The 23,960-nt window shown below is 42.2% G+C and overlaps 1 protein-coding gene across 1 annotated transcript; it reads left to right on the forward strand.

Annotated features, from left to right (window-relative positions):
* The first annotated feature begins 1,794 nt into the window (after positions 1-1,794).
* Positions 1,795-22,402, forward strand: LOC132832973 (zinc-binding protein A33-like). Its single transcript, XM_060851220.1, has 6 exons — positions 1,795-2,622; positions 2,703-2,798; positions 2,892-3,125; positions 5,457-5,479; positions 6,570-6,685; positions 20,665-22,402. Exons 1-6 carry the CDS (start codon positions 2,212-2,214, stop codon positions 21,213-21,215), a joined length of 1,431 nt encoding a protein of 476 aa, XP_060707203.1. The 5' UTR covers positions 1,795-2,211; the 3' UTR covers positions 21,216-22,402.
* Positions 22,403-23,960: the final 1,558 nt, after the last annotated feature.

Genomic DNA, 23,960 nt, shown 5'->3' on the forward strand with positions numbered 1-23,960 from the left:
CTTTCTGATGGTTAAATTTTCATGCAGCTTGCCGCTTCTGTCAGCAGGTGGCAGCTCATAATCCATCCTTGAAACTTTCTGCACTCGCAATGAATTAGGGAAATATAACATTAATTTTATGTACAACGCGATCCCAAAGATAAGTCATAGTCATAGTCATAGAGATGTACAGTGCGGAAACAGACCCTTCAGTTCAACTGTCCATGCCGACCAGATATCCCAACCCAATCTGGTCCCACCTGCCAGCACCCGGCCCATCTCCCTCCAAACCCTTCCTATTCATACACCCATCCAGATGCCTTTTAAATGTTGCAATTGTACCAGCCTCCACCACTTCCTCTTTCAGCTCATTCCATATATGCAACACCCTCTGTGTGAAAAAGCTGCCCCTTAGGTCGCTTTTGTATCTTTCCCCTCTCACCTAAACCTATGCCCTCTAGTTCTGGACTCCCCCACCCTAGGGAAAAGATCTCGTCTATTTATCCTATCTATGCCCCTCATCATTTTATAAACCTCCATAAGGTCACCCCTCAGCTCCAGGGAAAACAGCCCCAGCCTGTTCAGCCTCTCCCTGTAGCTCAAATCCACTAACCCTGGCAACATCCTTGTAAACCTTTTCTGAACCCTTTCAAGTTTCACAACATCTTTAGGAAGGAGTCCAGAATTGCAATATTCCAACAGTGGCGTAACCAATGTCCTGGGAGAAAGTGAGGACTGCAGATGCTGGAGACCAGAGTTGAAAAGTGCGGTGCTGGAAAAACACTGCCTGGCCTGCTGTGTTTTTCCAGCACCACACTTTTCAACTCATAACCAATGTCCTGTACAGCCACAACATGACCTCCCAATTCCTGTACTCAATATTCTGACCAATAAAGGAAAGCATACCAAACGCCTCCTTCACTATGCTATCTACTTGCGACTCCACTTTCAAGGAGCTAGGAAACGGCACTCAAAGGTCTCTGTTCCAAGGCTTCTCACTGTCAACTGATTTTCTCTATTTCTGAGTCGGTGTCGATGGGAAGGATCCATTGAACACAAAGGCCTGTCTTATCGAATTTTCTGGGAGGTCACAGCATCGACAGAAAACGCACAGCAATATTTCTCCAGAACTCCGGTAAAACACTTCCAAAAACGGGGTGAACCTGCCTGGGCTCCAGTGGGAGGTGGCAGTTGTGGTCCAGTGGGAGGGCTCTTCCTTCTGAGTCAGGTCAGGGACATGGAGGCCTGGACTATAATCCAGATGGAATCTGCCACGCGGGCCTGAGAAGGTTTATGGCACTGTGAGATATGGGATCTTCCCCATTACTCTTTAAAATGGCACCTAGTGTGTTCTCTGCCTTTGGTGTAAATGATAATATGACGATAATATTCTAATCTGGCAATAGGATTATCCTCCGTCTGCAGTGATTTACATTTCTCGCCCTACAATATCCCAAACCAGCTGTTCTGGTCAATGTGCCCTGGTGCCTGATGCATTTCCTACATAACAGTCCAGCGCCAACATTTCAGAAACGGCCACGTGTTCTTTGAAGCACCGTGGGACATTGCATTGTGAGGCGCCACAGAAATGAAAAGTAAAACATCACTCTTCTTCTCCGTGGAAATTCCTGTATGTCTCATTTTTTTAAAAATTTCTCCAGCACGTTTGCTGTTGGCCGACTGCAAACACTCACCCGATTCAGTTTACGAGTTCGGGTTTTATATCGGATTTCAGCGCTGTGTTTGGGTCATCAGCTTCAAGTCCAGTCTGAACCCAAGTTCAAGGATTTGGAGATGCCGGTGTTGGACTGGGATGTACAAAGTTGAAAATCAAAGCTTGTGCTTCCATTTAAACCTGTTGGACTATAACCTGGTGTCGTGTGATTTTTAACGAAGTTTAAGGAGAACCCGTTCCCCGCCCATCTCCTCGGCGTTCGACCTGGTTTGATCTTCAACACTTTAAGTTCATTTTTCCTCTCATGCGCAAAGGTTGACAGGACAGTTTTTGTTTTAAAAGGCACTTTACGGTCGACGTTCGTTGAAGCGAATGTGTTCCCCAGCGGAGGCACATTGAAACTTCGCACGCAGAGTAGTAAAGTCTGCGAGTGAGTCACCCGTGTCTGTCTGGCGAGTTATTTTTGCTATACGTCAGGTCAGCTTTTCAGTACGTCCAGGAAGTTCGCTGCCAACTGTTAAGGAGAAAGGTGGAATCAGGAAATACCCAAATTGAAAATGGCTTCCAAACAGCAGCTCCAGAGACTGACCGAGGAGACAGTTTGTCCCGTTTGTCTGGATTTCTTCACCGATCCGGTTACACTGGATTGCGGACACAACTTCTGCCGCTCCTGTATCACCCAGAGTTGGGAAAAGAAGGAGATAAACTCCTGCCCGGAATGTAGAGAGGTGTTTCCGGAAAGAAACCTCAGGGTAAATCGGGCCTTAGCGAATCTGGCCGAGGAGGCTCGAAAATTAAAGCTGGGTCCGAAAGAGACGGAGGGCAAATCTCACTGTGAGGAACATCAGAGAGAACTGGAGTTGTTTTGTGAAACTGACAAGAAATTGATCTGTCTGATTTGTAGAGATTCGCGGGAACACAGAGGGCACCGCTTCCTGCCGATCGATGAGGCTGTTGAAATCTACAAGGTAAAAGGTGAAACTAGACATTTTTTTCACATTTTCACTGGATGACAATATAATTGTGTAATTATTTTTCCCAATTTCAGGATAAACTGAAATCTGCCTTAGATTCTCTCACAGAGAAGAAATCGGCGGTTATCCAAACTGAACTGACCCAGAAACGGAAGATTTCCGAAGTGAGGGTGAGCTCTCCCTGTGCTGATTTTCTGGGATCTCGGTTAGTTTTGTTCCCTTTACCGCGGGACATTAATGAGGTTTCACATTTCATTTGGTAGGAACAGGCGAGCAGTCTGCAGACCCACATCACATCCGAGTTCACTAAAATGCACCAGATTCTCACTGAGAAAGAGCAGCGTTTACTCAGAGATCTCAGGGAAGAAGAGGAGAGGATTGTAGAACCAATGGAGAAAAACCTTCGAGAGATTCAGGACAATTTAAATTCTATTGAAGAGGAATTCTCAAAGTTGCAGAAACAGATGGAGCAAAAAGACGAGCTGATGTTTCTGAAGGTGAGGCAATGTATTCCGGTGAGTTCAGTGAAGCGTCACTCATGGTGAGAAATGTTAATAGACCCCTCAAAGATTAGCAAGGCAGCCTTTCTGTGGAGTCCCAGGAGAAAGGGGAGATACTAAACGAGTATTTTCCACCAGTGTTTACTGTGGAGCCGGACAAGAAAGATATAAAATGTGGGGAAATTGGTGGTGACATCTTGAAAAATGTCTATATTACAGAGGAGTAAGTGCTGCATGTTGTGAAATGCATAAAAGTGAATACAATCAGGTGTACCCCAGAACTTTGTAGGAAGCTAGGGAAGTGATTGTTGCCCCGCCCTTGCTGTGATGTGGTATGTGTATGGAATGAGCTGCCAGAGGAAGTGGTGGAGGCTGGTACAATCACAGCATTTACACAGTATCTGGATGGGTATATGAATAGGAAGGGTTTAGAGGGATATGGGCCAATTGCTGGCAAATGGGATTAGATTAGCTGAGGATATTTGGTCGGCACGGATGAGTTGGACCAAAGAGTATTTTTCTGTGTTGTATGACTCTGTGACATTATGTATAAAATTGATTTAGACAGCACAGTCACACTGCCTGGTGGTTTATCTTGCTCGGCTCCAAACTACAACGTTCTAATTATAAAGATGGCAGTGGTTCTCTCAAGCTATCACCCATTGAAAAGTTATAAGACTGAGGTTCATGAATAAATAGCCAACTCCTCACCTATCTTAGGGAGACATAAAGTTGTACCCTCACACAATGTATCTGCAAAATGAATGATGTTTAACGACCACAGTAGGATCTAAACAAGACAGCACATCTTGTCCTCTTTTGATGCTCATCATATGGAAAAAAAAGTCTATTTACTTAGCAGATGATTCAATCTCTTGCAAGATTCCAAAACACCTGTAAAATTACTGATATTAACTGTTAAATGAATATGATATAGAGGTCTCAGTGTTGGACCAGCAAGGAGGTGGGGGTTGGGGGTGGGCAGCAAATTTAAAAATCATACAACACCAAATTACAGTCCAACAGGTTTCTTTAAAAGCAGAAGCTATTGTAGCACCACTCCTTCGTCAGGTAGCTCAGTGAATAGAAAATTGATTGACATAAATAGCAGATGAATTAAAGTGAACTTTTGACTCTATGCACAGTTTTTCTGTTTTCACTCAACTAATTGCTTCCACACTGCAGATTCTTAGTAAAACTGACAACCTCACAGGAATGAATTGTGCTATTGATTCTTGCTTTGTTATTATCTTCATATTACCAAGTCTCGTTATGTCCTAGTGGCATTATCTAGTAGATTGTTGATTGGTATTCTACAAGCTTGGCATCAAGTTACATGCGGAGTTGAATGCCTAGTGGTGTTGTCACTAGACTATTAATCCAGAGACACTCACCTATTGTACTACTTTCTCCCCACCCCCACCCTCCTCTCACTTATCTCTCCACCCTTCAGGCTCTCTGCCTGTATTTCTGATGAAGGGCTTTTGCCTGAAATGTTGATTTTACTGCTCCTTGGATGCTGCCTGAACTGCTGTACTTTTCCAGCATCACTCTAATCTACACTCTGGTTTCCAACATCTGCAGTCATTGTTTTTACCTATTATTCTAGAGACCCAAGTAATGGTCTGAGCAAAATTCTGCCACGGCACAGGGTAGAAATTGAATTAAATAACATTCTTGAGTTAAGAATCTAATGATCACCATAAAACTGTTACTGAATGGAGGAAAAAAAATTCTAGTTGACGGATGTCCTTAAGGAAAGGAAACTGCCATCTTTCACTGAGCTGGAGTACATCACAATGATTTTGACTCTTCATTGCAATTACCATCTGGGTGATTAGGGATACAGTCAACGACATCCTCTTCCTGTGAATAAATACAAAGAGATCCCATTGTAATCTAATTTCAGTTCCATGTGACATGAGATCATAAAGTGAAGCAATATGGTGGTCTTGTGATTCGTACATCTGCCTCATTGGGCCACAGACCCGAGCTCTGTTCCAAACTTGGGTGACAGCCTGTGTGGAATTTGCATGTTTTCCCTATGTCTATGATGACTTATGAGTGGACTGAGTTGATCATGGCTGGTGTGGCTTTTAGCTTCATTCTTCACCCTTGGTGAGTGTGTCTGGAACAGTGACAATCATTGTGTTTGTGAGCAGGACTAATGGTCAGTTCCAATTTATTTTATCCTCTCCTCAATCTTCCTTCCAAAATGTATCACTTTACATCTCTGCACTGTGTCTGCTCATTTCAGCAGCCTGTCTATCTGTCTCCACCTGAAATCTGTTACTGCCATCCTCACCGTTTGTGATTCATTTCTTTCAGGATGCAGCTTGTCGGAAGAGAAGGTAGGACATGCTCTTTACTGAAACTCTGCACAGTTTACTCAATAACTCAGTGATGGGTTATTTTGGATTTATTTCCTTGTTATTGTCCTTGTTTTAAAGAGTTGTTTATTTGCTGACAGTAACTCTACGCAATTGACTTCATATAAGGTTCTATTTGCAGTGTTTAAACAGTATTAGAATTTATAAAATGGTTCTACAACATTATTATCAATGACAAGATGCCTGTAAATAATATAACCTGGTTCTGAGGCTGAAAGTAATCACTGACCTGATTTGGGCTGTTTGTGTCACTGTGATATTCCCCTGACCCTGACAGCGACACATGGCCCATGTTTGCAGGGAATGGTCACTTCTCTATATGGCTTTTGACCAAGTCAAGACAGTCATAGTTTAAAATGGAATAATGATTTTTGTTTTTATTGTATTCGTTCAGTGTATAACCTTAAGCATCACTACAAAATATTCTGTATTTATATTGCATCCTAATATAATTTGATGTCCAAAGGCATTTCACAGAAACATTTGAAATCAAAACGTAAACAAAGATATTATTGCAGTTGACTAATGTGGATTTTAGGAAATCTCATGGGATAAAACAAATGAAGAGATGGAAAGATTCAGAGAGGGAATTCCAAAGCTGGAAAACCCGGCAGCTGAAGATCAAGTAGCAATGGGAAGCAACTGAAACCAGATATTCAACAGGACACTTGAAAAAGAGGAGGATTCCAGAGGAGTTGAGCAGCTCTTATATGCACATTTGGACATTAATCATTGGAAATGATTTCAGTTTTTGTCTTTGTTCCACATGCTCTGTTAATAACACAGCAAGTGCGTGGGGGAAATGTTAATAATCTGAGTGTGCTGTCAGAATGCCTAATCTGTTAAATGGTTATAAACCCTTTCTCTTCACCGGGTATTCAGTCTTACATTGTCAAATTACTTATGCCATGTTGTGCAAAAAAAAATTAACATTTCATTTTCAAACACAATGGCCAAAATGCAAAACAGCTGAAAGCTTGACCACTTAAATCACTTCTGAAATATTCAGACAAAGTGGAATTTGTAACATCATCTGTTTTAATAATTACAGGATTAGTGATGAACATCAGCAACTCTCAACTACAGATTTAGTCCTATCTAATGGAAAGTACACCGGGCCTTTACAGTACACAACATGGAGAGAAATGATAAACGTCATTCACCCAGGTAAAACTTTTACATTAATTTTCCTGAAGATAAATCCAGTTACGTTGGGATGAAAAGCCACATTTTAAATACTCATATTATTTGTTATTAATCCTGTAAGACTCTCTCTTTTCATATTTCTGTGTGTACAACTTGTGAAATAGCTGAAGCCTTTAGCGCTGAGTGTCAAATCAGTGATACGATCTGTCTGTAACAAGGAATGGAAAAACAAGAGCAGAAATTGCCTATGAAACTCAGTAGGTCTGACAGCCTCTGTGGGGAGAAAGCAGGTATAATGTTTCCAGACCACTGATGCTTCATCAGAACGATTTTGCCAGATTTGAAACATTTGATTATGCTTTCACACCAGCAATTTCTGCTTTTATTTCAGATTTCCAGCATCAGCACCTCTTTGTCTACTCATGATAAATACAGTAAATGAAATTCAAAATGAGATAGGAATGTCTTGGATGACATTTTTGCTATTTTTATCTCAAAACCAATTTACCACCAGATACAATATAATTAATCTTATGGTGGTAAGTGGAAGACAGGATGGTGGCTATTCTTGTGGCATTATTTGAGAAAGACTGCAAGGAAAAGCCAGGGAACTAAATACCAGTGAGCCTAATATCAGTGGTGGGTCAGTTGTTGGAGAGGATTCTGAGAGACAGGAAGTATGTACATTTGAAAAGACACGGACTAATTAGGAATAGTCAACATGACTTTGAGTGTGGGAAATAACGTCTCACAAATTGGAATTGAGTTTTGTGAACAGGTGACCAAGGAGATAGTTGTCTACATGGATTTTAGCAAGGTCTTCGACAAGGTTTCACATGGTCAATTGATTAGTAATGTTGGCTCACATGGGATCCAAGGAGAGCCAGCCAGTTGGACACAAAGTTGGTTTGAAGGCAGAGACAAAACGTGGTGCTGGAGGATTGTTTGTACTAGAAGTCTGTGACCAGTGGTGTGCCACACAGATCAGTACTGGTACACTGTTATTCATTATTCAGATAAATAGTTTTGATGAGAATATAGGAGGCATGGTTAGTAAGAATGCAGATGCCACCAAACTTTGTGTTATAGTGAACAGTGAAGAAGGTTATTGAAGACTACAAGAGATCTTGATCAACTGGACCAAGGAATGGCAGGTGCAGTTTAATTCAGATAAATGCATTTTGGTAAGACAAACCAGGGCAAGTTTTACACAGCCAATTGTAGGGCCCTGGGAAGTGGTGATGAACAGCGACACTGAGGGTGCAGGTACATAGTTCCTTGAAAGTGGTGTCAAAGGTAGGCAGGACAGTTTGTTACACTTGCTTTCATCAGTGAGAGATTTGAGGACAAGCTGTATGAGGCAATGGTAGGTTTACATTTGGAGTACTGCATACAATTTGTGGGCGGCACGGTGGCACAGTAGTTAGCACTGCTGCCTCACAGCGCCAGAGACCCGGGTTCAATTCCCGCCTCAGGCGACTCTCTGTGTGGAGTTTGCACATTCTCCCCGTGGGTTTCCTCTGGTGCTCCGGTTTCCTCCCACAATCCAAAAATGCGCAGGTAAGGTCAATTGGCCACTAAATTGCCCATAGTGTTAGGTGAAGGGATAAATGTAGGAGTATGAGTCTAGGTGGTATACGCTTCGGCGGGTCGGTGTGGACTTGTTGAACTGAAGGGCCTGTTTCCACACTGTAAGTAATCTAAATCCTGGACACCTTGCTATAGGAAGGATGCTATTAAAATGGAAGGGTCCAAAAATGGTTTCCAAGAATGTGACTGAGACTGGAAGGTTTGATTACAAGGAGAGGCTGGATAGGCTGGGTCATTTTTCCTTGGAGCATATGAGGCTGAGTGGTGACCTTCTGGATGTTTATAAAATTATTAGGTGTGTAGATATGTTGGTTGTGGATGTATAGAATCATAGAGGTATACAGCACGGAAACAGACCCTTTGGTCTTACGCGTCTATGCCAACCAGATATCCTAACCTAATCTAGTCCCGTTTTCTAGCACTTGGTCCATATCCCTCTGAACTATTCATACACCCATCCAGATGCCTTTTAAATGTTGTAACTGTACCAGCCACCACCATTTCCTCTGGAATTGCATACACACACCACCCTCTGCGTGAAAACATTGACCCTTAGGTCCCTTTTATGTGCTTCCCCTCTCACCCTAAACCTATGCCCTTTGGTTCTCGACACCCCCACTCCAGGGAAATGAGCTTGTCTATTTACCCTATCCGTGGCCCTCATGATTTTATAAACTTCTACAAGGTCATCCCTCTGCCTCCAATGCTCGAGGGAAAACATCCCCATCCCAGTCAGCCTCTCCCTGTCGCTCAAATCCTCCAACCCTGACAACATCCTTGTAAATCTTTTCTGAATCCTTTCAAGTTCCACAACATCTTTTCGATAGGAGGGAGATCATAACTGAACACCATATTCCAAAAGTGGCCTAACCAACATCCTGTACAGTCGCAACATGACCTCCCAACTCCTAAACTCAATGCTCTGTTCAATAAAGGAACACGTACCAAAAGCCTTCTTCACTATCCTATCCATCTGTAACTCCACATTCAAGGAACTATGAACCTACACTCCAAGGTCTCTTTGTTCAGCAACACTCTCCAGGACCTTACCATTAACTGTATACGCTCTACCCATATTTGCCTTTCCAAAATGCAGCACCTTGCATTTATCTAAATTAAACACATCTGCCACTCCTCGACCCATTGGCCCATTTGTTCAAGATCCCGTTGTAGTCTGATGTAACCTTCTTCACTGTCCACTACTTCTCCAATGTGGATGCCATCTGCAAACTTACTAACTATACTTCCTATACCTCACATCCAAATATTTTATGTAAATAACAAAATGCAGTGGACTCAGCACCAATCCTTATGGCACACTACTGGTCACGGGCCTCCAAACTGAAAAGCAACTCTCTACCATCATCCTCCGTCTTCTACCTCCAAGCCAGATCTGTATCCAAATGGCTAGTTCTCCCTATTTTCCATGGCCTGTACTTACTAACCAGTCTCCCATGAGGAACCCTGTCAAACTACTTACTGAAGTCCATATCAATCACGTCGACCACTTTGCCCTCATCAGTCCTCTTTGTTACTTCCTCAAAAAACTCAATCAAGTTTGTGAGACATGATTTCTCACGCACTAAACCATGTTGACTATCCCTAATCAGCCCTTGACTTACCAAATACATGTACATCCTATCCTTCAGGATTCCTTCCAACAACCTGCCCACCACTGACGTCAGGCTCGCTGGTCTATAGTTCCCTGGCTTTTCCTTACCACCTTTCTTTAGTAATGGCACCACATTAGCCAACCTCCAGTCTTCCATTATCTTACCTGTGACTATCGATGATACAAATAGCTCAGCAAGGGACCAGCAATCACTTCTCCAGCTTCCCAAAGAATTCTTGGTACACCTGATCAGGTCTGGGGATCTATCCACCTTTATGCATTTTAAGGCATCCAGCACCACCTTGTTTGTAATATGGACATTATTCAAGTTATCACCACCTATTTCCCCATATTCTATATCTTCCGTATCCTTCTCCATAGTAAACACTGATGCAAGATACTTGTTTAGTATCTTCCCCCATCTCCTGTGGTTCCACACATAGGCTGCCTTGGTGATTTTTGAGAAGTCCAATCTTTCCCTAGTTACCCTTTTGTCCTGAAATGTATTTGTAAAAACCCTTTGGATTCTCCTTTAATTCTATTTGCCAAAGCTATCTCATGTCCCCTTTCTGCCCTCCTGATTTCCCTCTTCCGTATTCTCTTACTGCCTTTCTACTCTTCTAAGGATTCACTCTATCTCTGCTGTCTATACGTGACATATGCTTCCTTCTTTTTCTTAACCAAAACCTTAAGTTCTCTAGTCATCCAGCATTCCCTCCAACTACCAGCCTTTTCTTTCACTCTAACAGGAATATACTGTCTCTGGACTCTCTATCTCATTTCTGAAGGCTTCCCATTTGTCAGCGTCCCTTAACCTGCGAATATCTGTCCCCAATCAGCTGTTGAATGTTCTTGCCTAATAACGTTAAAATTGGCCTTTCTGCTATTTAGAACTTCAACTTTTAGATCCAGTCTATTCTTTTTCATCACTATTTTAAAACTAATAGAATTATGATTCCTGGCCCCAAAGTGACACTTCAGTCACCTGCCCTGCCTTATTTCCCAAGAATATGTCAAATTCTGCAGCTTCTCTAGACAGTACATCCACATACTAAATCAAAAACCTTTCTTGTACACTCTCTTAACAAATTCCTCTCCATCTAAACCCTTAACACTATGACAGTCCCAGTCTATGTTTAGAAAGTTAAAATCCCCCACCATAACCACCCTATTATTCTTTCTGATAACAGAGATCTCCTTACAAATTTATTTCTCAATTTCTCGCTGACTACTGGGGGATCAATAATACAACCCTAATTAGCAGATCATCCCTTCCTAACTCTCATTTCCACCCAAAGAATTTCCATGGATGTATTCCCAGGAATATCCTACCTAAGTATAATGCTATCCCTTATCAAAATCAGTACTCCCCCTTCTCTCTTGCCACCCTTTCTGTCCTTCTCATAGCATTTGTATCCTGGAACATTAAGTTGCCAGTCCTGTCCATCTCTGAGCCATGTCTCTGTAATTGCTATGATATCCCAGTCCCATGTTCCTAACCATGCCCTGAGTTCATCTGTCTTCCCTGTTAGGCCTTTTGCATTGAAATAAATGCATTTTAATTGATCAGTCCTACCTTGTTCTCTGCTTTGTTCCTTCCTGCCCTGACTGTTTAACTCGCTCCTTTTCCCAAATGTACCAGTCTCAGATTGATCTCTTTCCTCACTACCTCCCTGGGTCCCACTCCCCCACCTTACCAGTTTAAATCTTCCTGAGCAGCTCTAGCAAATTCCCCTGCCAGTATATTCGGTCCCTTCCAATTCAGGTGCAATCTATCCTGCTTGTACTGGTCACGTCTACCCCAGAAGATATTCCAGTGAACCCTTTTCTCCCCTGCACCCCCAGCTCCTCAGCCACACATTTATCTGCACTATCCTCCTTTTCCTACGCTCACTAGCTCGTAGCAATGGGAGTAATCCAGATATTCCTACCCTCAAGGGTCCCCTTTTTTAAATTCCTGCTGAACTCTCTGTAATCTCCCTTCAGAATCTCATCCTTTTTCCTTCCTATATCATTAGTTCCAATGTGTACAACAACCTCCTGCTAGTCCCTCTCCTCTTTTAGAATATTCTGCACCCTCTCCAAGATGTTGTTGATCCTGTCACCAGGGGGACAACAAACAATTCTGATTTCTCTCTGCTGGCAGCAAAAAGGTATGGTTGTGCTTCTGATTAGCAAGTCCCGTATTAAAATTGATCACTTGGAACCCGACATACCCCTCATTACATGGAGCCATTCTCAGTACGAGAAACTTAGCTGTTTCTGCTACGTTCCCCTGAGAGCCCATCACCCCCTACATTTTTGAAAATAGCATAATTGTTTGAGACTCCTGCACTACCTGGCTGCCCCTCCTAATTTTCCTGGAGTTAAACTACCTACTTGACTGTATCAACGGCTTTTCTCCCTTCCTGTAATTGTGATTCCTTGTTGTCTCTAACTGCCGCTCCAACTGATCCATGTAATCTAATAGGATTTGCAATCAAAGACACGTAGCACCACAAGTTGCCTTTTCATTTGGCTACTTATACAGAGAACTCACAGTCCAGTACTGAAAGAATGATTGTTGCATGTAGCAATCAAAATAAATCCCTTAAGTAAGCAAGTCCCTCACAAGAAGAGAGTGGCCCTAAGGGAAGAGTGCTAAACTGGGCCAGGGCCAATTATATCGAAATTAAGCAGGAGCTGGGAAATGTGGATTGGACACAGCTATTTGAAGGGAAGTCCACATTTGAGATGTGGGAGACTTTCAAACATAGGTTAGCGGTAGTGCAGGATAGGCATGTCCCATTGAAGGCAAAGGATAGGAAGGGCAAGATTCATGAACCATGGATGAAAGGAAAAATTGTTCGACTAGCCAAGAAGAAAAGGAAGCGTACATAAGGTCTAGGCAGCTAAGAACAGAACAGACCCTGGAGGAATATCGGAACAGTAGCACAAGTCTTAAATGAGGAATCAAGTGGGCTAATAGGGGTCATGAAATAGCTTTAGCAAACAGAATTAAGGAAAATCCCAAAGCATTTTATTCTTATATAAGAAGCAAGTGGGTAACTAGAGAAAGGATTGGTCCACTAAAAGATAATGAAGGAAGGCTGTTTGCCGAACTTGAGAGAATGGGTGAGATTCTGAATCACTGCTCACTGAGGAGAGGAACATGATGAATCTTGAGATTAGAGATTGAAGTTTGACTAGTCTGGATCACATTGGCATAAGTAGGGAAGATTTGGGTATGCTAGAGGTTATTAAGATGGACAAATACCCAGTACCGGATGGGTTCTATCCCAGGTTGCTGAGAGTGGGTGGGTGGTGGGGGGGGGGGAGAAGAAATTGCTGGGGCTCTGACCAATATCTTTGTGGCATCCTTGAATACAGGTGAGGTGCCGGAGGACTGGAAGGTTGCTCATGTTGTCCCCCTGTACAAGAAGGATAGTAGTGATATTCCAGGTAACCACAGACCAGTGAGCCTGACGTCAGTGGTGGGGAAGTTGCTGGAGAGAGTACTGAGAGATAGGATCTATTAATATGTAGAAAAGAATGAACTTATCAGTGATGGGCAACATGGTTTTGTGTGAGGGAGATCGTGCCTTATCAACTTAATAGAGTTCTTTGAGGAAGTGACCAAGTTGTTAGATGAAGGAAGGGCTGTTGATGTCATATACATGGACTTTAGTAAGGCGTTTGATGAGGTTCCCCATTGTAGACTAATTGAGAAAGTGAAGTCACATGGTGTGTAGGGTGTTCTAGCTAGGTGGATAAAGAACTGGTTGAGCAACAGGAGACGAGAGTAGTAGTTGAAGGGAGTTTCTTGAAATGGAAAAAGGTGATCAGTGGTGATCCACAGGGGTCAATATCGGGGCCACTGTTGTTTGTAATATACATAAATTATCTAGAAGAGGGCACTGTTGGTATGATCAGCAACTTTGCAGATGACGCAAAGATTGGTGAACTAGCGGAAAGCATAAGGGACTGTCAATGAATACAAGAGGATATAGATAGAACTGGAGTTGGGCAGAAAAGTGGAAGATGGCTTTCAATCCAGACAAATGTGAGGTGATACATTGATCCTTGGGAAAAGTTGATGGGCAGAGAGATCTGGGAGTGCAGGTCCATTGTACCCTGAAGGTTGCTGCACAGGTGGATAGAGTGGTCAAGAAGGCATATAGTATGCTTGCCTTCATTGGATGGGGTATTGAGTATAAGAGCTGGCAAGTCATGTTAACATTGTACAAGACATTGGTTCGGCTGCATTTAGAATACTGTATACAGTTCTGGTCGCCGCATTACCAAACGGATGTGGACACTTTGGAGAGGGTGCAGTGAAGGTTTACGAGGATGTTGCCTATTATGGAAATGATAGCTATGAAGAGAGATTGAGTAGGTTAGGTTTATTTTCACTAGAAAAAAGGAGGTTGAGGGGGGACCTGATTTGAGGTTTACAAAATCATTGAAGGGTATAGACCAGGTGGATAGAGACAAGCTTTTTCCCAGGGTGAAGGATTCAATAACGAGAGGTCATGCTTACAATGGCATGTTTAAGGTGGAAAGTTTGAGGGGGATACACGCGGCAAGTACTTCACACAGAGGATGGTGGGCATTTAGAATGCGTTGCCAGCAGAGGTGGTAGAGGCAGACACGGTAGATTCATTTTAAGATGCATCTGGACAGATGTATGAGTAGGTGGGGAGCAGAAGGATACAAATGCTTAGGAATTGACCGACAGGTTTAGACAGTACATTTGGATCGGTTCATGCTTGGAGGGCTGAAGAACCTGTTCCTGGGCTGCAGATATAAAAAAATACTCAACTTGGCCTTTATCTGATTAATAATGAAATCTGGGCCAAAGGGCTTGCTTGAGTGCTGTAGAACTCTAGGGTTCTAGCTAATTTAATTTTATCAGGTTCTGTGACTCTATGCTGAATAAAGAAGGGAGTGCTGTGCTCTTACTGAACAATTCAAGGTTCAAAACAATGAAGAGATAGCTGTTTATAGATTGAACGCAGTCACAGATTATACAACAAATTTGAGATATCCATAAACATCCATAATGAATGGTGATAACATTGTTTGCTTATGGTGAGGCTTATGTTAGGAGCAATCTAATTAATCAAGCATTGAATGAACTGGTCACTCCATGAATTTGATCGGATGTTTAATTCATTTCGAGGGATGGGCTTCAATGTCATGTTCCCAGCCAGTTTTACACATATTTGGAAGAGAGTGCAGGGAAGTGCTGAGGCATTCTTGAGGAAATTAGTAAAAATTCTGCCATCAGTTCTGCATGAGGAGAGCTACATTACTTGGGATGATTGGAATATGAGTGACAAGGGAGAGGGAAAGAGAGGCTGTGAGCAGCAGTGAGAACCATGAATTCCCCTCCAAATCACAGAGAAATCATTACAAGGAAAATTAAGAAAGTAGTATAACCTTCTATTTAATACCACCTAACAACACCCATAGCATGGTGCAAAGTGTTTCTGAACTAGTGAAGGATTTTTGAATAATATCCACTATTGTAATGTTGAAAGTGAGTGAACAAACGTACATACAGCAAAACCAGTGAAACAGCAATGTGTTTATAATGAAGTCACACATTTTAGTGATGGTCTTTTTGGTGTAAGTGTTGAGGAGGACAATTAAGTAACAAATACATTAGGTTATTTCTGCTGCTATCTCCAGCAATTCCTTCAAGAGAAAAAGAACACTTAAAAGCTTAATCTGCTTTAGGCAGATGCAAACTAATGAGTGTATCTACCAGTCTGAATGAATTTTGACATATTGAACAAACTCCTCTCGTTGTCATCCGCCTGTCAGACATTCCTGAAGGATGGCTGGAACTCAGAGCTGTACCTTAGTTTTCACAGCACTGTCCTTGAATTCCAGTCTGATGGGAAAATGCATGGCCCTGGTGTCACGGACCCATTCTGATGGGGAAAGTCCCAAGAGTAGGACAAAATCCCTGATGTTAATACTGTTCTGGTTATACACTGGATCACCATTTCATCGTACTTACTTTTCCAGACATTCGATTTCTCATTGGTTTTCACTCAGGAAAAGGAGAATATTGTATAGGAGAAAAATGAGGTATGAGATATTAGACTAGAAAGGATCAAGGTTAGTTAAGAACAGGTGTTATCAATTCTAGAAGCAGTGAAAGTAGACAAGTCCCTGGGCTGGATTCTCTGGGAAACTAGGGAGGAGATAGCAGAGCCTTTGGCAATGATATTTGAGTCAACAGTGTCTACAGGTTTGGTACCAGAGGACTGGAGGATTGCAAATATTGTGCCCTTGTTCAAGAAGAGCAGTAGAGATGACCCAGGTAATTATAGACCAGTGAGCCTTACTTCTGTTGTAGGAAAGGTTCTGGAAAGGGTTATAAGAGATAAGATTTATCATCATCTAGCAAGCAACAATTTGATTTCAGATAATCAACATGGTTTCATCAAGGGCAGGTTGTGTCTCACCAACCTCATTGAGTTTTTGAGAAGGTGACCAAGTATGTAGATGAGGGTAGGGCGGTTGACGTGGTATACATGGACTTCAGTAAAGCCTTTGATAAGTTTCCACATGATAGGCTGTTGGAGAAAATGCAGAGGCATGGAATTGAGGGTGATTTAGCAGTTTGGATTAGAAACTGGCTTTCTGAAAGAAGGCAGCAAGAAGAACAGGAAGGCAGAGTACTGAGTCAATGGAAAGATTCTTGGTAGTGTGGATGTGCAGAGGGATCTTGGAGTCCATGTACGTAGATCCCTGAAAGTTGCCACCCAGGTGGATAGTACTGTTAAGAAGGCAGGTTTCATTTGTAGAGGGATTGAGTTCTGAAGCCACAATATCATGCTGTGATGATACAAAATGCTGGTGCAGCCACACTTGGAATATTGTGTACAGTTCTGGTCCCCATATTTCAGGTTCAATGTGGAAGCATTGGAAAAGGTGCAAAGGAGATTTACCAGGATGTTGCCTGGTCTTGGAGGGAAGGTCTTATGAAGAAAGGCTGAGAGATTTGAACCTGTTCTCATTGACAAGATGAAGGCTAAGAGGGGATTTGGTAGAGACACACAAGATGATCAGAAGATTAGATAGGGTAGACAGTGAAGGTCTATTTTCTAGGATGATGACGTCAGCGTGTACAAGGGGGCATAACTACAAATTGAGGGGTGATAGATTTAAGACAGGTCTCAGAGGCAGGTTCTTTACGCAGAGTGGTACGGGCATGGAATGCCCTACCTGCTAATGTAGTCAACTCAGCCACATTAGGGAGATTTAAACAATCCTTAGATAAGCACATGGATGATTTTGGGATAGTGTAAAGAGACGAGCTGAGAATAGTTCACAGGTCGGAGCAATATCGAGGGCCGAAGGGCCTGTTCTGCGCTATATTGTTCTCTGTTCTGTGCTCTATGTTCTACATTCCATTATGGCTTAGTTTTGACTATATTAAAATGGCCCCGACAGACAATCAAGATCATGCAGTAATCTTTCAGCCAAAATAGGCTGTGTTTTACATCAAGCTTATTTTTCACTTCAATTCAATTACTTATTGTTGTGTGCAATTAACCCTTAACAATTAACCCTTAATGGTCTGGTTTAATGAGATCATTTTGAGCCTAACAGTACACTGATTCAGTCTCTCTTCATGGTACAGTCTTACCATGCTAGTAATCAGATTGTGAAACCTTCTCCACATTAGCAAGAACAACCTTTCTCAGATAAGGGAACAAAGCTGCCTGTAATGTTCCAGATGTGGTATCATCAAGGCCCAAAATAATTGGATGTAATTTTATATTTCATTCCCTCATTTAAATCATTCATGTATGTTGTGAATGGAGGAACCAAGCACTGATCCCTGCAGAACACCACTATTCGTTACCTGCATTTTGGAAAAATAACAGTTTGTTCCCATTCTGTTTCCTGACTGTAAACCAGTAGTCTCAATACGCTACCATCAAGCACATGCATTTTAATTCTACACACTAAGCTCATATGTGAAATCTTATCAAAGTGTTCTGAAAATCCAAATAAACCACATTAAACCTGATAGTTATATCCTCAAATAATTCCAGTTAATATGTCAAGCATAATTTCCACTTGTAAATTGCTGCCGAGTCTATTTGATGGTGTATTTTTTTCCTAAGTGCTGCACTATTAAATCTTTTATAATCGGCTGTAGCTTTTCTCCACGATTGATATCAGGCTGATTTTTAATTCCCTGTTTTCTCGGTACTTACTGTAGTTTTTTTTTAATCGTGAGGTTACACTAGCTACCCCTTAATGCATGGAAACTATTCCAGAGTTCATATGATAAGTTGGGGAGTGTTACTTTAATGGATGACGATGGAGAGGCAAAGAGTGCATGGAGGAACAGTAAGAATTGCTCAGTCCGATCTACCATAAGAAAAAAAACTGGAAATGATGTCCGACAAGTGAAAGATGATGAGTGATTCATCTATTATTTCTGGGGCCAATTCCTCATGAAGCCCTGGGGATTAGCAGCCTTTAAGCAGCACTTTCCACTGTGGCACTTCCTATGAAGACAGATTTCTTACAGTTCTTCCTTCTCACTCAGCCCTCTGTTCGATAACATTTTTGGGATATTATTTCTGTGCTCCTTTTGTGAAGATGCAACAAAGTGTGTACTTCATTGACCTGCCATCTTTCTTGTTACCCATTGTAAGTTCCCTTGTTTCTCACTCTCAAGGAACTACATTTGCTTTCAATAAGCATTTTCTCTTTACATACAGATAGAAAATTTGACAATCCGTTTGTATGCCCTCAGCAACCTTACTCTCATATTCTATTGTTCCCCTCATCTTATTTAAATCTTGAGCCACCTTTTGCTGAAATCAAAACTTCCCAAACCTCAGGTCTCTTGCTTTTTTTTTGCCAATATCTCTGCCACTTCCTTGTTCTTAAATGATCCTTAATTTCCCTTATTATACTTGGACATCATTTCCAGTTTTTTTTTCTTATGGTAGATCGGACTGAGCAATTCTTACTGTTCCTCCATGCACTCTTTGCCTCCCCACCGTCATCCATTAAAGTAACACTCCCCAACTTATCACCAGATTATGCCTCAAATCATTGCAAATTCATTTATTTAGATTCGACAGGAGTTCCCTTTCTTCAACCCATGCTGACATTAGCTAATCCTGTCAATGATTTCCAAATCATTGGAAAGTCATTTATGATAGACTCTAGCATGTTCCCCTCTTGATATTAGGATTAGCTATTATCTTATTGATTGGTGGAACAAACTGAAGAAGCCAAATGATTTAGCTCTCTGTGTAATTCTTTTGTTTGTGTATATCAGCTTACAATCCCAGTAATTTTTCCACCACTTTTTTTTAAAACTTATGTCATGCTTCTTCAGTGCCTCCTTCCCAATGCACTTTTACTTACATAGTATTTCCCAGAATTTATTTCTGTCTTTTATCACATTTTTAACACAGTCTAAGGTATGTACAGTCACAGAGTCATGGAAATGTACTGTACAAAAAACAGACCCTTTGTTCCAACCCTTCATGCCAACCAGATATCTCAACCCAAATCAAATTCTCCAATCCTGGCAACATCCTTGTTAATCTTTTCTGAACCTTTTCAAGTTTCACAACATCCATCCGATAGGAAGGAGACCAGAATTGCCCACAATATTCCACAAGTGGGATAACCAGTGTCCTGTACAGCCACAACATGCTCAGCTGCCTATCAGCTCGCTATTCCCTACCACATCAGTCTATGTCTCAAACGGACTCCACTCAACCTGCAGCCTCTCCAGCTCCTCACCTTCTCTATCCCTTAGCTTGCCTTCCCATCTGGGTCTCTCTTCCTTAAATTCACTCCACCCTTGCCCTCTCATCCGATTGCCTTCCAATCACTCCTATCCTTAAGCATTGCTCTCCCTGAACCCATGTCCTTCTCTCTATTAACCAACCTCAGTCTTCCTTGTATCCTTTTTTCAACTGTCACCCCCTCACACTCCCATCTCTCAGCAAACTCTCCATTACTCTAACCCTCACATTATCTCTTCCCTGCTGACTATTAACTCCCTACAGATTCATCTCCCCTCATTTACCCCTAATCCTAATCCTCTCCAAACTATCCTTCCATCACTCTGCTCTTAGTCCCCTCTTCTGCTTTCCCTCTCTCCTGTCTGTCCTAATTTCATTCACTGTGTTATACCCCTCATTCTCAGACACTTAATCCAGCTCTTGCTTCCCCTTTCCCCAGCTCACTATTCACCTCATACTTATCTCCTCCTCCACCCATCACCTCCTCTCTCCTTTATTCATAAACTCTTCCTCCCTCTCGGTTTCACTTCCTCTCACCTCCACTTGCTCACACGTCCATGACACTGTTGACTTCCAACATCCTTGGAATCCTCCTGCCTCTTCTTCACACTCCCCTGCCTTTCCACCCACCCCTTCTTTCACCCAACATCGACCTGCCTCAGCTGCCCCCTCCTTCTGTTTTAATCCTTCCCTTCCCCTGCCTTGTCTTCCCCAAATCCTACTCCCTTCCTTTTTACTCTTTGACACCCATTACTTTTCACTTCTTCACTGTCCCATCCCCATCACTCATTCCCTCTTGATCAACCTCTCACTCAGTCCCATCTCTGTGGTCCGACCGTCTCTAAGCCCCACTTTGCCATGTACCTTATTTCCTCCTGTTTCACGTTCTCCCCAAATGCATTCCCGCAACACATCCTATCCCTGCCGAAATCACCAACTGCCTTTTTTTCAACTCTTCAACCCTAACCCCTCCCTTTGCCTGTCACTGATTGTGGTTGTTCTGTTTCGTTCCCCAGCTCCAGCCTCTCTGACTCTGGATCCGAACACAGCCCATCCCCAGCTCATCCTGTCTGAGGACCGGACCAGTGTGAGACTCGGAGACAAATCACAGCCGCTCCCTGACTCCCCGGAGAGATTTGATCCCTGGTTTTGTGTCCTCGGAGCAGAGGGATTCACATCAGGCAGACATTACTGGGAGGTGGAGGTGGGGGAGAAAACCCGGTGGGGTCTGGGAGTGGCCCGAGAGTCTGTGGAGAGGAAAAGTGGAATTTACCCAAACCCAGGAACCGGACACTGGATTGTGAGGCTCAGTCCTGGAAGTGGTTATTTTGCTGCCACCTCACCCACACGGATCCTCCTTTCCCCACGTATGAATCCCCAGAAGATCGGGATTTTCCTGGACTATGAGGGTGGACAGGTGTCATTTTACAATGCGGACACCATGTCCCATCTTCACACTTTCACCCACACTTTCACTGAGAGGCTCTTCCCCTTCTTCTATACGGGACCAAAACTCAATGGGAAAAACTCCGCCCCACTGACGATCTGTGGAATTAAAGGTCACTGACAGATCAGTTTATAATTTCGCACTCTCCACCTTGCCCCTGCCAGCTGTAAACTGATGGCTGTTGATCTCAGTCACAGATGGAGAGCGAAGTCAGCTTAACATTACAGAAATGGCTTTCTTCAACAAAAAATAACTAGAGAATAGAAGGCTTTGCTCATGAAAACTGAATTGACACCTTAATTATAGCCAAGAATAATAAACTCAACACATATTTTTGTTTTACTCAATATTATTCCACACCTTTTATTTGAATGCCACGTACCAAATTAATGGCAGATTTGAAGTCACATTGAAACAGTAATCTATCTTGAACATCTACATGGAGTAAGACTATAGTGAAGATTGTGGTGCTGGAAAAGCACAGCAGGTCAGGCAGCATCCAAGGACCAGGAGAATTGAAGTTTCGAGCATAAGGCCTTCATCAGGAATGAAGCTTATGGGCCAGGGTTGGGAGCTGAGAGATAAATGGGAGGGGATGGGGCTGGGGGGAAGCCAGCTGAGAATGCAATAGGTCGATGAAGGTGGAGGAGAATGTGATAGGTCAGAGAGGAGGGTGAGCAGATAGGTGAGAAAGACAATGGACAGGTGAAGAGGGCAGTGCCGAGTTAGAAGGTTGGGTCTGGGATAAAGTGGGGAAATAAGGAAACCGGTGTGGTCAGCCCTCCAGCCCACAAGCCTCATTCCTCATGAAGAGTTTATGTTCGAAACATTGATTCCCCTGCTCTTCGGATTCTGCCTGACGTGTGTTTTCAAGCACCATGCTCTCGACTCTGATCTCCAGCATCTGCAGTCCTCACTTTCTGATGTAGTGAAGATTGATTTGACAAGCTGTATGTAAATTTAGCGGGTGTATATGTCATTAATTGATAATGTTTAACTACATAAATTGATTTCAATTAGTATACACCAGACTATTAATAGAATTAAAGTTATGATTCTCTGGTTTATTGATGTACCTATCATTGTCTACATGAGTGAAATTGTCCTAAAATTTCATTTATTTAAATTAATTTTAAAAGACACTGTACAATAAGTCTTTTTTTTAAAGTTATATACCACATTATAAATTCTTAGGATGTTGGTGATGTTGTCTGATCATTAATCCATTTGAAATGTGATTCTTCAATAAAAATAGTCAGAGAACCAGAGGCTGTGGTCAACAAAATGGAATTAAATTGAAATCAATACATTGTTTTTCTATTATTTGATATTCCCCCCATACCTTGTATTTGTATGCTATGTATTCTAACTTCATCTGAATGATTTAATGAGCCTCTGGCCTGATTAAATGGAAATTTTACTAAAATCTACACAGACATAACAGCCAACCCCTCTTGCCTCTGGTTCTGTTATCAAGTCGTGGGTGTGCTGTACCTTTTAAGACAGTTAAAAGCTAGCAGTGACAGCACCAAGTGTTCTCAATAAGGTACAATGTAACAGGTGCTCCAGTTATGGGGGTAGCTAAGTAGATGGTTACATGGAAACGACAAAACCGATTCGAATTAGGCCCATCAGTTTAAATTATATCCCAAAAAATACCAACCTCCAATCCAGTTTGAATTTAGTATAGTGACAATCTTAAAAGCCAATGACACATGCCGATGCTTTGGGAATATAAGACCTGGGAAAATTGAACAGTTGAGAGGAGAAGTGCCCAGCTACCAACATGTAAAAAGACTGCCTGAAAAATAGCTCTCTTAAAAGTATGTTAATCAGTCAGTAACGTGTGAAGCAAAATCCCTAAAATAAAGAAAAGAAGACATAAGGAGATCCAAATAGAAGAACCGAAAGCTGCCTGGTTTTAAGATAAGAAGTTTTGATTTGTAAATCTTAATTGGGAGTTTTATCCAATCTGTATTGTGGAAGGAGAAGGTAAACAGTAGGTTAGATGATGGAGTTGGAAATAGTTATTATTTATTATTCTCTGTTATACATTAAGAAATAAAGTTGTAAATTTTTATCTTAAATAATTCTTGGCCTCTCAAATTTTCGGAGATTGCTGCACAGGCTAAATCTTTTGTGTGTTGCTGGTTTTAAATTAAGCAGGAGAGTTTGCCCCATGTCGTAACAGTCCTGAGATGGACAGAAGGATATCCACCTGTTTCAGGTGGGAAGCAACACAAGATCAGAAAATCAGAAGGAGCAGAATATTGTCAATAGGGCACAGAGGTGTCTTGTTTGAAGTATACATCTAGTGCCCGTCGAGTTAATTTACCACCACCCCCTGCCATCTCTTCACTGCACCCCAATTCCAATACTCTTTATATTGAAGTGCTCACAGTTAAAGTTTGGAAGATACTCTTATAGCTTTCCTCAGGCCACTAGGAGGCTCTGCATTCTTAACAGGCGATGTGAAAGTCCCCACACACCTCACTCTACTTCTTTTGTAATGAGCCTACATTCCATCCCTTTGCTTAGTGATCCTTTTGCCACTGGAAACAGTCTCTCCTTATTTACTCTGTCAAACCCTTCATACTTTCCAAATTCTCGTAGACCCTCCCATTAATATTCCCTGAGGTACTGGTCATAATCTTCCAGTACCCTTGAGATACAGTTCGTACATGGGGATCAGGGGTGGGCTAAACTGGCTGCTGTGAGAAGGTGGAATGATGAGGAGGCACTTGGGGTGATTGAGAGAGTTGGAGAAGGTGAAGAAGGAATGGCTAAGAATAGAAAATGCAACAGAGGAGTGAAGAGGGCAGGAGTATAGAAAGTGCCGTTGGGGATTTGGGAAGAAGGAAGAAA

The sequence above is a fragment of the Hemiscyllium ocellatum genome, chromosome 35, assembly GCF_020745735.1.
Source record: "Hemiscyllium ocellatum isolate sHemOce1 chromosome 35, sHemOce1.pat.X.cur, whole genome shotgun sequence".
Lineage (NCBI taxonomy): Eukaryota > Metazoa > Chordata > Chondrichthyes > Orectolobiformes > Hemiscylliidae > Hemiscyllium > Hemiscyllium ocellatum.